Below are 16,197 nucleotides of genomic sequence, written 5' to 3' on the forward strand. Positions count from 1 at the left end.
AATATAAATATTTGCATTAATGCTCAGGTGTAGAGGTGTACTTAATGAAGTAGCCACTAAGTATGTGTTCCAATCTGTGGGCTGATGAACCCATAGTGTGCTGGTCTATGTAACCTGGGTCAATGGACACATAGTGTTATGTCCTATGTAATGTGGATCAATGGACCCATAGTGTGCTGTTGTGTGTAACATGGTGGGCCAAAACACCCATGGTGCGCTGTTGTGTGTAATGTGATGGGCCGAATGGCCTGTTTACTGCTGTACGGTTCAATGTTCCCAAGGGCATTTTCTATCTCGCTTGCAAGCCTTGTCTGGATCATAGTCAGAGAGGGATAATCCACATTACCTGGATACAGTTAGAAAGGTGGTAATCCAGATTCCCTGGAACCAGATTACCCCGATGACTGTCAGAGCGGATGTAATCCAGTTTATGGGCATACAATCAATCTACATATAGAAGACATTTTATGTACTTATAGTTATTATTTGTTTATTATGATTGTGTTCTTTATCTTTATAATTTTTTGGTACTGCATCAGATTCGAAATAACAACTACTCCGTTCTCCTTGACATGTGTGTACTGGAAACGGCAGTAAACTGTTTTACAATTCTGTATGTATTTTTCACATTGACCTTCCCAAGTTCACGCCCCAGTGCAAGTGACTCTGCGTGGAGGCTGGGGGGTCGCCTCAAGCGGCAGAGACAGCCGCAGGACTCTGCGCCACGTCAGGGTTCGCCCGACGTCGGGGGAGGAGGGAGCCAGCCGGCGACCACAGCAGAGAGACGGGCGGAGACGCACTGAGCGGAGCTCGGGCTTACGGTGAGTGTCGGGGTATCGCAAATACATCGTCTACTCTAAAGAGATGTGTCCAATTGTTTTGAGAGATTGTTACTCAAACATCATTTAAACAAATTATTAAGTGCGGTCCGTTTTCTAAACTTACCTGGATATTTGTTCTCATATTTTTCTGTAGGACTGTTAAAATTGTAGAATCTTAATCAGGTATATTAGCGGCAAATGTCGCGAAATTTGTTGTTTTGCGGCATAGCATAATTATCGTTTAATAGTTCTTAAAAGGTGCACGGGTCTTGTTTCTAAATGTCACTTTGCTCGGCTTTCAACCCGAAGTTGTTTAAAATGGTGCAAGAGATGCATTTTAAAAATTATACATTATTACTTCTAAATATTCTGTAATGTCAATATGCTTTAAAGTTTGCAGATCAGGTGGTTACCTTTGAAGGAAATAAGTAGCAATTGTATCGTCTACTGAAAGATATGCTGAAATGATTATATGGTAATGTTATGTCTGCTAAATAGTTTTTAAAATCTAAATCTGTTATTTGAAGAATTTAATGGGACTCTTTTTGTGTTAAATAACTTCACTGTGAATGGAGATTGAAGAAAATCTCAAATGTTGCCTTGGAAAATGTTACTTTTTTTCAGAAGACAATGTGAATATTTATTGTATCCACATCTATAACAAAATATGTACTTTTTGAGTCACTTTGTTTTAACACTGATACAGTTTGACCATTTTAAGATAAGCGCCTATGACTTTTTCCACGTTGTGTCTCTTTCTCTTTGGAAAGATGAACAAGGTTTAAAAAGGGGACAGCTTTGGAATTAGCAAAATTTGATTTTACACCGTATATTCTGTGTCCTGCTCTCCCAGGGGCTGAGTTCTGGTTCCGCAGTGTTGAGGTGTGACCACTGCAGTGGCCTTTCCCAACAGGCTTGAACAGCTGACCGATAAATCATCCTCCACACCCAGCCCACCCTGTCGTTCCCTCTCTCCCGCAAGACGCAGCCTTGTGCAGAGCAGAAGAAATTTTGAAAAAAAAAACACAATTAAATAGACCTAACCACAGTCCTCTTCTCATTGCTACCATCTGAGAGGAGGTACAGGGGCCCCTCAATTATTTAGCAGACAGCTTCTTCCCCTCCATCCTTAGATTTCTGAATGAACAATGAGCCCTACCGCTCAATTCTTCTCCCTTTTTTCACCATTATTATAGATATATACTTTTTGTGATTAACAGATTTATTCTGTATTGCATTGTACTGCTGCCACAAAGCAACAAATTTCACAACATATTCCGGTCATATTAAACCTGATTCTGACATGTTCAGTTCTTTCAACACTCAGTGAAACTCTTTCAAAAGTTTGATTTATTTTCCAGTTATTTTTTCTTTCAAAAAAATTAGCATTTGATTGCATGCAACCTGTGCCTTGACATAACTGGCAGTCTTACCAGTTTTCCTCCCCTAGAGAAACACACTTGTAAACTTTGAGGTATTTATCCAGCAAGCTGTGCAGCCCGAGTTCTTAGCATTGTCAGCTTTCCTCCATCTGCCCCACAATCTCTTTGACACTCCCCACCGCCAGGTACCGTAGCATTTGGACAAGGACTGTTAGAGTGGAATGCAAATTCTTCACCCAGGCTGTAAGACTACTGAACTCCCAGCCACCACCCAGATCACAAATGCATGAAATGTTATACTGCTTACTTTTTGATTTGTGTTGTAAGTGCACCTTGTTATTTGTAAATTTATTTATGGTAATATTACTTTGTGTTATGTGTCTGAGTGATGTGCCCCCTGGTCTGTAGGAACATTCTTTTTGGTTGGCTGTATACATGTGTACGGCTGAGTGACAATAAACTGAACTTGAACTAAACAGAAAGGCAGGAATATTTATTCCCCTGAACAGCAGTCTCAAAGGCTCACGGTATGAGGACCCCGTGTATATTACAGAACCACACTGTAAAAATGACTGGATCACAGAGAAGCAGAGGAGACCTGGCTAAACACCAAATGTTCTCATGGTTCTGCCCAAATCAGACACAATGTTCTTCCCCTCAAACTTGCTTGCTTCTGTTTCTCTCCATTTTGTTCTGTGGCAGGGTTATAATTTCAGTGCAGTGTCCTTACCCCTGTGAATTATGACTGGTCTGAATTCTGCAGTTTTTAAAATAATTATCTCTCTCACCGAGTCTGCATGCTCCCACTGAGCAGATTACCAAAATAACTGTCTTGTGTAGAGCAAGGCGTGAATTTTAAAACCGCTGGCGCATTTTTGTGTGAGCTATGCTTTCTAGGGAAGGTGTGGTGTCAATTTAGTTGGATGGATGCTTTTGAGAGAGTACTTCATCCCTCTGTAATAGTTACCTCACACAGTTCCCCACGGGGTGGGGGGAGGGTTTTGTGTGTGTGAGAGAGAGAGAGAAAATAAATCTCCAAACTCCCATCTGAACACATACATAGTTTGGGATTTAATTTTAAATTCACTCATCTATGGGAATTAGTTGATTGGAATTGGTTTGCTATTGTCTCATGTACTGAGAAACAATGAAAAACTTGTCTTGCACTCTGTTCATACAGATCAGATGATTACACAGTGCGTTGAGGTAGAACAAGGGAAAACAATAACAGAATGCAGAATAAAGTGTCACAGTTACAGAGAAAGTGCAGTGCGGATAACCGATGAAATGCAAGATCATAACGAGGTAGACTGTGAGGTCAAGAGCCAGTTCCCTATTCTGTGAAAGAACTTTTCAATAGTCTGATAACAGCGGGGTAGAAGCTGACCTGAGTTTTCAGGCTTTTCTATTTTCTGCCCAGTGGTGGGGGTGGGGGGTGGGGGGGGGGGAAGAATGTCTGGAGTGGGTGGGGTCTTTGATTCTGTTGGCTGCTTTACTGAGGCAGCAAGAAGTATAGACAGAGTCCATGGAGGGGAGGCTGGTTTCCATAATTATTATCACAAGCATTTTGTTTTCTATATTCTGCATTCCGTTTACTTTTTCCTATCTCAACGTGCAATTAGTGGCCACTTTATGAGGATCACCCATACACTTGTTAATCCAAATATCTTATCGGCTTATCATGTGGCAGCAACTCGACGCATAAAAGCGTGCAGGACATGGTCAAGAAGTTCAGTTGTTGTTCAGACCAAACATCAGAATGGGGAAAAATGTGATCTCTGTGGCTTTGACCGTGGAATGATTGTTGGTGCCAGACAGGGTGGTTTGAGTATCTCAGAAACTGCTGATCTCCTGGGATTAACAGCCTCTAGAGTTTACAGAGAATGGTGCAAACCCCCCCCCCCCAACACACACAAAAAAGCATCCAGTGAGCAGCAGTTCTGTGGGTGAAAATATCTTACTGAGAGAGGTGAGAGGAGAATGGTCAGACTGGTTCAGGCTGACAGGAAAGTGACTGTAACTCCAATACCCACACTTTACCACGGGTGAAGAGTATCTTGCGTTGAACCTTCAAGTGGGTGGTCTACCACAGCAGAAGACCATGAACATACACTCAGTGGCCAGTTAAATAGGACAGCAGGGGTCTAACTGGGAGGGATGGTGGAGGAAGAGAGACTTTGAATTTTTGATGTTCTGTTTGTAAAAATGAAGTCCTCACCATTGTTTGCCTACATTGCACTTCTAGATGATGTTACTTTCTGATGATCATAGTCCTGAGGAAGGGTCTTGGGAAACATTGATTATTCCTCTCCACTAATGCTGCCTGACCTGCTGAGTTCCTCCAGCGTTGTGTGTGTGTGTGTGTTGTTCTGCACTATTTCGGTAGCTTTTACACTTTATTCTGTTTCCACTCTCATGTCCTGTCAGTTTATTTCTTCTCCAGCCCTTTGCCTTTTCCACCTATCACCTCACAGCTTCTTACATCCTCCCCCCTCTCCTCCACCCACCTGGCTCCAGCTTTCACCTTCTAGCTTGTCCTTCCCCTCCCCCCACATTTTTATTCTTGCTTCTGCCCCCTTCCTTCCCAGTCCTGCTGAAGGGTCTCAGCCCAAAACATTGATCGTTAATTCCCGAGGCTGCTGGACCTGCTGTGCTCCTCCAGCATTGTGTGTGTTACACTTTGTTATCGTTCTAACTCAGTGCACTGTGCAATGATCTGATCTGGGTGGACAAGTGAGAATATTAAACCAATTCCAATATGTCTGAAGCTACCTTGAAATGGCAGAGAGATCGTGAGCAGAGAATTGTTTAGTTATGCTGGTCGAGGGGGAGCGACTGACCCAGGGAGAGTTTTGTGTGAAGTTGGATTCTCTTGTGATGCCCTGAGGGAGCAGGCGGATGGGCTGAGTAACATCTCCCCACCCAACGGCATGCACTGGCTCTGCCTCTGCCTCCAGCACGGGACGTTGACAGGATTAGAGAGGAGACCCCCCCCCCCCCACCCCCTCCGAACCACAGCCCGGCATCGAGCAGATCTTGCGAAGTGTGTGCCCAACGTCCTCCGATGTGCACTGAACCGGATTTGATCAGGGACCTCGAGGTAAAGGAACCATTAGGAGGTAGTGACCATAATATGATATGTTTTAACCTACAATTTGAGAAGGAGAAGGGAAAATCGGATGTGTCAGTATTACAGTTGAACAAAGGGAACTATGGAGCTATGAGGGAGGAGCTGGCCAAAGTTCAATGGAACAATACCCTAGCAGGGAAGACAGTGGAACAACAATGGCAGGTATTTCTGGGAATAATGCAGAAGGTGCAGGATCGGTTCATTCCAAAGAGGAAGAAAGATCCTAAGGGGAGTAAGGGGCGGCCGTGGCTGAAGAGAGAAGTAAAGGGCAGTATAAAAATAAAAGAGAAGAAGTATAACATAGCAAAGATGAGCAGGAAACCGGAGGACTAGGAAGCTTTTAAAGAGCAACAGAAGATAACAAAAAAGACAATACACCAAGAAAAAATTAGGTAAGAAGGTAAACTAGCCAAGAATATAAAGGAGGATAGTAAAAGCTTCTTTAGGTATGTGAATAGCAAAAAAATAGTTAAGACCAAAATTGGGCCATTGAAGACAGAAATGGGTGAATTTATTATGGGGAACAAGGAAATGGCAGACGAGTTGAACAGGTACTTTGGATCTGTCTTCACTAGGGAAGACACAATCTCCCAGATGTAATAGTGGTCAAAGGAACAAGGGTAAAGGATGAACTGAAGGAAATTTATATTAGGCAAGAAACGGTGTTGGATAGACTGTTGAGTCTGAAGGCTGATAAGTCCCTGGGACCTGATGGTCTGCATCCCAGGGTACTTAAAGAGGTGGCTCTAGAAATCATGGACGCATTGGAAAATGATTACCAATGTTCTATAGATTCAGGAACAGTTCCTGCTGATTGGAGGGTGGCTAATGTTGTCCCACTAAGAAAGGAGGGAGAGAGAAAACAGGGAATTATAGACTGTTTAGCCTGACGTCAGTGGTGGGAAAGATGCTGGAGTCAATTATAAAAGAGGAAATTAGGACACATTTGGATAGCAGTAGAAGGATCAGTCTGAGTCAGCATGGATTTATGAAGGGAAAATCATGCTTGACTAATCTTCTGGAGTTTTTTGAGGATGTAACTATGAAAATGGACAAGGGAGAGCTAGTGGATGTAGTGTACCTGGACTTCCAGAAAGCTTTTGATAAAGTCCCACATATGAGATTAGTGGGCAAAATTAGGGCACATGGTATTGGGGGCAGAGTACTGACATGGATTGAAAATTGGCTGGCTGACAGGAAACAAAGAGTAGTGATTAACAGGTCCCTTTCGGAATGGCAGGCTGTGACCAGTGGGGTACCGCAAGGTTCGGTGCTGGGACCGCAGCTGTTTACAATATACATTAATGATTTAGATGAAGGGATTAAAAGTAACATTAGCAAATTTGCCGATGACACAAAGCTGGGTGGCAGTGTGAAATGTCAGGAGGATGTTTTGAGAGTGCTGGGAGACTTGGACAGGTTGAGTGAGTGGGCAAGTGTATGGCAGATGCAGTTTAATGTGGATAAATGTGAGGTTATCCACTTTGGTGGCAAGAACAGGAAGGCAGATTACTATCTAAATGGAGTCAAGTTAGGAAAAGGGGAAGTACAACGAGATCTAGATGTTCTTGTACATCAGTCAATGAAAGCAAGCATGCAGGTACAGCAGGCAGTGAAGAAAGCTAATGGCATGCTGGCTTTTATGACAAGAGGAATTGAGTATAGGAGTAAAGAGGTCCTTCTGCAGCTTTACAGGGCCCTGGTGAGACCCCACCTGGAGTATTGTGTGCAGTTTTGGTCTCCAAATTTGAGGAGGGACATTCTTGCTATTGAGGGAGTGCAGCGTAGGTTCACAAGGTTAATTCCCGGAATGGCGGGACTGTCATATGTTGAAAGATTGGAGCAACTGGGCTTGTATACACTGGAATTTAGAAGGATGCGAGGGGATCTGATTGAAACATACAAGATTATTAAGGGATTGGGCACACTGGAGGCAGGAAGCATGTTCCCGCTGATGGGTGAGTCCAGAACTAGAGGCCACAGTTTAAGAATAAGGGGTAGGCCATTTAGAACAGAGATGCGGAAAAACTTTTTCACCCAGAGAATGGTGGATATGTGGAATGCTCTGCCCCAGAAGGCAGTGGAGGCCAAGTCTCTGGATGCATTCAAGAGAGAGTTAGATAGAGCTCTTATAGATAGCGGGGTCAAGGGATATGGGGAGAGGGCAGGAACGGGATATTAATTGTGCATGATCAGCCATGATCACAATGAATGGCGGTGCTGGCTAGAAGGGCCGAATGGCCTACTCCTGCACCTACTGTCTATTGGCTATTGATGTGGAGGTGCAGCGCGCGCTCAAGGCTGGAAGCTCATCCTGCTGGCTGTGTGTGCATGTCACTTAGGATTTGCAGCATCTGCAGAATCTCTGGTGGCGCTGCTGCAAAGGAGGGTGTGTGTGTTCCTGAGGCAGTCATGCAGCAGAGAAGACTACGTGACCCCCTGCACTGCTGCAGTCTGACTGGCAGCGACCTGCATGCATTGTCATCAAGTGCCTCAAACTGAAGACGTGGGCAGGCTGCAGGCTATGGTACGGTATATTCAACTCAAAACTGCCCAACACACCACTTGCACCAGCCTACCCACCATCAAGGACATCGATACAGAATGGTGCTGGAAAGGGCCAGTAACATCATAACGGATCCCACCCACCCTGTTCACGGACTGTTTGCCCCACTCCCATCAGGGAGGAGGCGATGGAGCATCCACACCAGGACCACCAGACTCAAAAACAGTGACTTTCCCCAAGCAGTGAGGCTGATCGACACCTCCCCCCACTGACCCACCCCTCCACTCCCAGACTCAGAAACAGTCACTTTCCCCAAGCAGTGAGGCTGATCGACACCTCCACCCACTAACCCACCCCTCCACACCCCAAACCACCACTACTTTATCATTTCCTGTCAGTCACCTGACGTACAGACACTCCTGTGCCTAGTGTCACTTTATAGATAAACTTTCAATCTGTAAAAAGAAGCTCTCTTACGGATTTATGTTGTGTGCTTTTCTAATTATTGTGTTATTTATCTTACTATTATTTTTTTGTGCTGTACTGGATCCGGAGTAACAATTATTTCATTCTCCTTTACTGGAAGTGACTTTAAACAGTCTTGAATCTTAACTTTAAGGAGCTGATTAAATTAATGTTTCAGACTGGGTTTCCTGCAGCATGTTTGGGTAAATAAACAATGTCTGCTGCTTCATCGGATTCTATTTACAGATCCTGGTCTAATATGAGATTAATTATTGATGGTCCAGGCAACCGAGTGTGGACAGATGCATCCAAAATGGAATGATGTCCAATTCATAAATTATTATTGCCTCTCTCTTTTTGTCTGTCCAGATTCATTCTCCTCAGCATCCGATCGAGGTAACTGGAAGACATGTCAGCTGTGGTGAAGGTGAGCTGATCAAGCTGGGCAAGTAGGGGGAGGCACAAGAGACGGCGGGGTGTTGGAGAAACTTGAGATTGGGAGAATGGGTACGAAATGGCAGATGGAATACAGTGTGGTGGGGTGTGGTCATGCACTTTGGTAGAAGGAATAAAGACATAGACTATTTTCTAAATGAGGAGGAAATTAAGAAATGAGAGGTACAAAGGGGCTTTCGAGTCCTCGTGTAGGATTCCCTCTAGGTTAACTTGCAGGTTGAGTCAGTGGTGAGGAAGGCAAATGCAATGTTAGTATTCACTTTGAGAGGACTGGAATATCAAAATAAGGAAGTAATGCTGAGGCTTTATAAGGCATTGGTGGACTGTTGTGAGCAGTTTTGGTGCCCTTGTCCAAGAAAAGATGTGCGGGCATTGGAGAGGGTCTGGAGGTGGATTACAAAAATGATTCTGGGAATGGAAGGGTTAACACATGAGTATTTGATGGCTCTGGGCCTGTACTCACTGGAGTTTAGAAGAATGAGACAGGATCTCAGTGAAACCTATCGAGTATTGAAAGGTGTAGACAGAGTGGATGTGGAGAGGAGGATTCCTATAGTGGGAGAGTCGCAGCCTCAGAATAGAGGGACATCCACTTAGAACAGAGATGAGGAGGAATTTCTTTAGCTAAAGGATGGTCAACCTTTGGAATTCATTACCACAAACAGTTGTGGAGGCCAAGACACTGGGTGTATTTAAAGCAGAAGTTGATAGGTTCTTGATTGGGAAGGGTTTCGTAGGTTGTGGGGAGAAGGCAGGAGAGGGGAAAATACATCAGCCTTGGTCAAATGGTGAAGCAGACCAGAGGGGCTGAATGGCATAATTGTGTTTCCTGTGTCTTGTGGTCTTAATCCCAACAGACCTCCTGTCTCCCGTTTACAGCAGCAAGTTAGCCTACTGACCAGCTATTGAGGGGTGTAGCAGCACATCTGGCTGAGGCATTGTCTCACAGATCCAGAGACCCCCGTTCGATCCCTGCCTCTGGCACTGTCTGTTTGCATGGACCACCTGGGTGTCTGCCAAGTACTTTGGTATCAAGGATCAACTTTATTCACCGAATGTACATCTACATGTGTTAGGAATCTGGGCAGGGGGTGACATAAAACAGAAAACAGCAGCAGTCAGCAATTGCAGAGAATTATATCAAAATAATGTTAGATGTTATAGTATGGATACAGAATAAAATATGCAATAATATATAAATACCAGCATGTATTTGCAATGTGAGCAGCATTATAAAAAGTGGATTAAAACGCTTACAGTACAGTAGCTGAGGTATAGCTAGAAGGGGTTGTGGGGGTGGGTAGCTAGCCAGAATGGTTGAACAGATCAACTGCCTGGGGAAAGAAACTTTTAAGATGGCGTGAAGTTTTTGTTTTAATCCTGCTCTAGCGCTTTCCAGAAGGGAGTTTTTGGACAAAGCAGGCTGCAGGGTGGGTCGTATATTAGATGTTTCCTCCAATGTGGCGGCGAGGGGTAGAATATGGGGAAGGGGAATTGATGGGAATGTGAGATTAAAATGGGATAGCACAGACCCAGAGGGCCAGAAGACCTGTTTCTGTGCTGTTTGACTGTATGGATTATGCGTTCAGGTTGGGAATTCAACCTGTGACAATACCGATGTGTAGCTCTATCAACTGCACACTTTGTGGGGATTTTGACGACGCTTTCCCCATGTTAGAATCGTGCCCACTCTTCGGAAAAATTATCATCTATCGTACAACAGGAGCTGGGGTTGAGAGGGGCACTTTACAAAAGAGAAACACACACCAAAAGCTGAAGGAACTCAACAGGTCAGGCAGCATCTATGGAAAGGAATACCCCATCAACGATTTGGGCCAAGATCCTTCATCAGGACTGGAAAGGAAGGGGGAAGAAGCCAGAATAAGAAGATGGGAGGGGAAGGAAGACAGGCAGGTGAAAGGTGAGCAGGAAGGTGGGTGGGTTAGGGATAATGGGTGAAGTAAGAAACTGGGAAGTGATAGGTGGAAGAGGTAAAGGGCTGGAGAAGAAGGAATCTGGTAGGAGAGGAGACTGGACCATGGGAGAAAAGGAAGGATGAGGGAAACCAGAGGGAGGTGATAGGCAGGTGAGCTGAAGAGGTAAGAGGCCAGTGTGCGGAATTGAAGAAGAGGGCAAATAGAAGAAAACGATAAAAATTACCTGAAGTTGGAGACATTGATGTTCATGCCATCAGGTTGGTGTCTACCTGAATGGAATAATTATTTTGTTTGGAGATGCAGTGCAGAATCAGAATTAGGTTTATTACTGGCATGTGATGTGAAATTTGTTAACAGAGCAACAGCAGTTCAATGCAGTACATAATCTAGAAGAAAATAATAATAAATCTTATTCAGTATACTTTATACAATATATGTATAATGAATAGATTTAAATCATGCAAAAAACAGAAATACTGTATATTTTAAAAAAGTGAGGTAGTTTCTAAAGATACAATGTCCATTTAGGAATCGGATGGCAGAGGGGAAGAAGCTGTTCCTGAATCGCTGAGTGTGTGCCATCAGGCTCCTGAACCTCCTCCATAAGGGCAGAGAAGGCCCTTATGACCCTTTGAGCTGTGTCCCCCAGTAACCCCCGCTTTATCCCTTGCCTAATCATGGGAGACTTTACAATGACCGATTAGCCTTCTAACTGGTGTGTCTTTGGATTGTGGAAGGAAACCAGGGAACCTGGGCATTCTGTGGGAAGGACATACAGACTCCTTACAGATGACAGCGGGATTGAACTCTGACGCCCCGAGCTACCGTAGCGCCTGATATCAGGTGTTGCTCCTCCACCCCCAGGGTGGTCTCGGCATGGCAAAAGAGGAGGCCACGGACTGGCACGTCGGCATGGGAATGGGGACAGGAATTAAAGCGGTTGGCCACCAGGAAATTCTGCTTTCAGCAGATGGAGTGGAGGTGCTCAAGGAATCTGCCCTCCAATTTACGTTGGGTTTCACCAGTGTGGAGGAGGCTGTGTTGGGAGCACTGGACACAATAGTCGACTCCAAGACAGATGAAGTGTTGCCTCACCTGGGAGGACTGCTTGGGGCCTGCATGGAGGTGAATGAGCAGATGCAGAGGGACCTCTCACTAGTTTCCCAGTTGTGGAGTTGAATACTTAAGAAGGGTGTTGCTAGGACTTGAGTTATAGGGAAAGGTTGAATAGGTTAGAATTTTATACTCTGGTGTGTAGGAGAATGAGGGGAGATTTGATAGAGGTACTTAAAATTATAAGGGTATAGACATGGTAAATGCAAGTTGGAGACAGGGGAGTCCTGGGCTGGGTGTCCTGCTCACTGAAGGAAGGTGAAGTCTCTTCTTTCCAGGTGTAGTGATCACTGTAGGACCACTGTTTGGCTTGCCATGCAGAAAGTCACTCGCATATGGCCTCTCCTACACTACTGTGCCCACAGCAATGCCTTCACGTGGCCTCCCTGTTCTTACGGAGTTTGCTATGTCACAGTGTGACCAAGAGTCTGGTGGTATAACTGGGCGGGCTCATCAGCCTTGGTTGGCAGCCAACCTGGGAGAAGGACAACTCGGGCAGATGGGACTCGTTAGCTCTGCCGGGCAGTCTGTCCAGGAGAAGGAAAACTCCGATATCCAACCTTGTGGTCACCACAGTCATTGCAGCTTACTGTGCCATTGTGGAACGTCCCCTGGCCTGAAGAGTGGAAATCGGTTCACACTTTAAACCTACTCAGCGCAGGTGGGAAAAATGTCCTACAGTAATAGAGTTCCCTTCTGATGAACCAGCGTTCATCATCAGATGCAAGCAAGCTTTTTGCACTGAGGTTGGGTGAGACGACAACTAGAGGTCATGGGTTAAGGGTGAAAGGTGAGGTGTTTAAGGGCAATATGAGGGGGATCTTCTTCACTCAGAGGGTGGTGAGAGTGTGGAACGAGCTGCCGGTGGAAGTGGTGGATGTGGGTTTGATTTCAATGTTTAAGAGATGTTTGGATAGGTACACAGATGGGAGGGGTATGGAGGGCTGTGGTCCCTGCGTAGGTCGATAGATCTAGGCAGAATAATAGGTCAGCATGGCCTAGACAGGCCATAGTGTGCTGTAGTGCTCTATGTTGAGCTCAGGAATGTACTCTGTGGAATTTGAAGCTTCCAGAAGACACAGTGGGCAGACAAAAGGACTTTAATTTCAACCGCCTACCTTGTCTTGTGTTAGCATGTGACCTCTGCCCTCGTGGTTATAACTGTTCCCTTAAAGCAGGGATTTTTTTATGCCATGGACCCCAGGTTGAGAACCCCTGCCTTGAAACAATACATCACAAAAACGGGCCTTTCAGCCCATCTAGTCTATGCCAAGCCTTTATTCTGCCTTATGTCCACTTTTCTTAGATACAGGAGGTTCATAATAAAGTGGCCACTGAGAGTGAGGTTGAATGTTGGCATTGAATGTGGGGTAAGTAACGGAAAGTGTTGGCATGGACAGGTAGCGGCTGAGGGGCTTGTTTCTGAGCTGGATAATTCTCTGTGTGGCTGACAGTAGATTCAGCCAGAGTAGACGAGTCCCTGCTGTTGGTGTTGCCAGGGATGTAACTAACCACCTTGCTATTTAGATTCTGCTCCGTACGACCATATAAGAGAATGAAGCTTTCAGCAGGAGCCCACGAGCTGGTGTTATTTATAGCCCAACGCACTGTGGCAGAGAGCAGCTGTGGACAGCCGCTTCCAGGGGAGGGGGGGGGGGTGAAGGGAATGGGGAAGGGGAGGGGATGATCCGGGAAGTGAAAAGGGGCCCCACGTTGGATTAAGGGCGATATAGATTTCTCAGGCAAAGTCACGGAGGGAGACAGATGGAAGTCCTTTCGTGGAAAGTTTGCTCTTGTTCCAGAGTGTGGTAATTCACAGCACAGTACAGGCCCTTTGGCCCATGCTGTTGTACTGACCCTTTAACCTACACTAAGACCAATCTAACCCTTTCCTCCTACATAGCCCTCTATTTTTCTATCATCCATTTCTCTATATATGAGGCCCTGAAATATCCCTAATGTATCTGCCTCCAGCACCACCCCTGGCCGTGTGTTCCACACACCCACCACTGTGTAAAAAAGACACTACCTCTGACATCTCTCTCCCCCACCCCCCCCCCCCCATGCTTTCTTCTGTGAACCCTGAGAGTAGCAACATCAGCACTGGACTTTCACTGGAAGGTGGGTTCAGATTCAGGTTCAGTACATATGGAAACTTACGGTGAAATACGTCGTGTACGTTAACAGCCAGCACTACCTGAGGAAGTGAGTGGGGTCAGACTGCTAGTGTTGCCACAGTTCCGTTGCCAGCATAGCACCGCCTCGGTACTGCACTACATCCTCTCCGCATCCTCTTCAATATGTGGGAGGATTCAATGAGGGCCCCCAATCCTCTGAAATCCAGTGAGTACAGGCCCACACCCATCAAATGCTCCTCATTCATTAACCCTTTCATTCCTGGGATCATTCTCACCAACCTCCTCTGGACCTTCTCCAATGCCAGCACATCCTTTTGCTGCGGGTGGATAAATCCCCAGGGCCTCACAATACGTAACCCCTTATCAAACAAGAATTTATCAATCTCTGTGTTAAATACACCCAATGGCTTGTTCTATAGCCATCTGTGGCAACAAATTCCACAGATTCACCACCCTCTGGCTAAAGAAATTCCTCCTCATCTCTGTTCTAAAGGGAGGTTTTTCTATTCTGAGGTTGTGCCCTCTGGTCCACTTCTCTCCTCTCCATGTCCACTCTTTCCAAGCTTTCTAGTATCCATTTGGTTACAAACGATCTCATCATCAAACTCCAGACCCTGGCAGTTAACAGGTCCCTCTGTTAACAGATCCTTGACTTTCTAACCAACAGACCACAATCAGCAAGGATCTGCCATGATTATTCTGAACTCTGGTGCTCCACAGGTTTGTATCTCCAGACCCCTACTCCATTCCCTGTACACTCGACTGTTCACCAGAATCTGCATCAGTGGGAGAGAGGCAACGTCCCTTTAGAACAGAGATGAGGAATTTCTTCAGCCAGCAGGTGGTGAATCTATGGAATTTGTTGCCTCAGATGGCTATAGAAGAAGCCATTGAGTGTATTTAATCTCACCAAAGTCTCTGCTTCCTCAGGAGGCTAAAGAAATTTGGCATGACCCTGTCAACTTCAACCAATTTTTATCAACGCACCATAGAAAGCTTTCTGTCTGGGTGCATCCTGCTTGGTACAGCAGCTGCTCTGTACGTGACAACAAGAAACTGCAGAGAGTTGTGGACGTAATCCGGTCCATCACAGGAGCCAGTCTCCATTCCGTGGACCACAGGAAACTGCAGAGAGTCGTGGACACATCACAGAAACCAGCCTCCCCTCCATGGACTCTGTCTACACTTCCCACTGTCTCAGTAAAGCAACCGGCAGAATCAAAGACCCCACCCTCCCCATTCCCCCTCCCATCGGGCAGAAGATACAAAAGCCTGAAAGCACGTCCCACCAGCCCAAGGACAGCTTCTACCCCACTGTTATCAGTGAAAGCACGACCCACCAGGCCCAAGGACAGCTTCTACCCCACTGTTATCAGTGAGAGCACGTCCCACCAGCCCAAGGACAGCTTCTACCCCACTGTTATCAGTGAAAGCACGTCCCACTAAGCCCAAGGATGGCTTCTACCCCACTGTTATCAGAGGCTTGAACAGACCTCTTGTATGATAAGATGGACTCTTGACCTCACAACCTACCTTGTTGTTTACCTGCACTGCCTGCTTCCGATAGCTTTTACACTTTATTCTGCATTATTATAGTTTTATTTATTTCAGCTCAATGCACTGTGATGATTTCATCAGGAACAGTATGTAGGGGAAGGTACTGAAAAGGTCAAAAATCAAGACGGGAGGATTCGGTTCCAATATGGGCGATGACGTCCCCACACACTATACACTGGGATGAATGAACCCTTCCCAGTTCTGCCTCATGTACGACAGCTGTGTGAGTTTATTTAGATTGCCCAGTATACTTGTGAGGGAGGGGACTTGCTGGTTGTTGGTGGAATCTGACATTGAGATCAGCTAGTTCCAGGGGCTGGAACAGACAGAGAGAGTGAGGGAGGGACTGTCTTCATACATAGAACACTGAACAGTAAGCACAGATCAGAACCTTTGGCGGTCGATATCGTGACAGTCTTTTAATCTACTCTAAAATCAATCTAACCCTTCCCTCTTCCTCTGTAAGGAGGTGGTATGTTCTCCCGTTGACTGCGTGGGTTTCCTCCGGGTGCTCTGGTTTCCTGACACAGCCCAAAGACGTACCAGTCAGTAGGTTAATTGGTCATTGTAGTTGTCCTGTGATAGGCTCAGGTAAAATTGGCGGGTTGCTGGGTGGTGGGGCTGGAAAGGTCTGATCCATGCTTTATCTTCAGATAAATATTCAGAAAAAAAACCCACCTCTGACATCTCCC

At 45.6% G+C, this 16,197-nt stretch overlaps 1 protein-coding gene across 3 annotated transcripts in view; it reads left to right on the forward strand.

The window, feature by feature from the left end:
- The first annotated feature begins 651 nt into the window (after positions 1-651).
- Positions 652-16,197, forward strand: part of anxa6 (annexin A6) — a 143,743-nt gene continuing 128,197 nt past the window's right edge. Inside the window, exons 1-3 of one of the 3 annotated variants that reach the window (XM_059990661.1) lie at positions 652-821; positions 8,674-8,731; positions 15,560-15,728. In XM_059990661.1, the coding sequence (XP_059846644.1) occupies positions 15,690-15,728 (39 nt within the window). In that variant the 5' untranslated portion in view covers positions 652-821; positions 8,674-8,731; positions 15,560-15,689. The remainder of the gene's footprint in view (positions 822-8,673; positions 8,732-15,559; positions 15,729-16,197) is intronic. The other 2 variants (XM_059990662.1, XM_059990663.1) reach the window with 2 other exon arrangements.

This window comes from Hypanus sabinus, chromosome 15 (assembly GCF_030144855.1).
Source record: "Hypanus sabinus isolate sHypSab1 chromosome 15, sHypSab1.hap1, whole genome shotgun sequence".
NCBI lineage: Eukaryota > Metazoa > Chordata > Chondrichthyes > Myliobatiformes > Dasyatidae > Hypanus > Hypanus sabinus.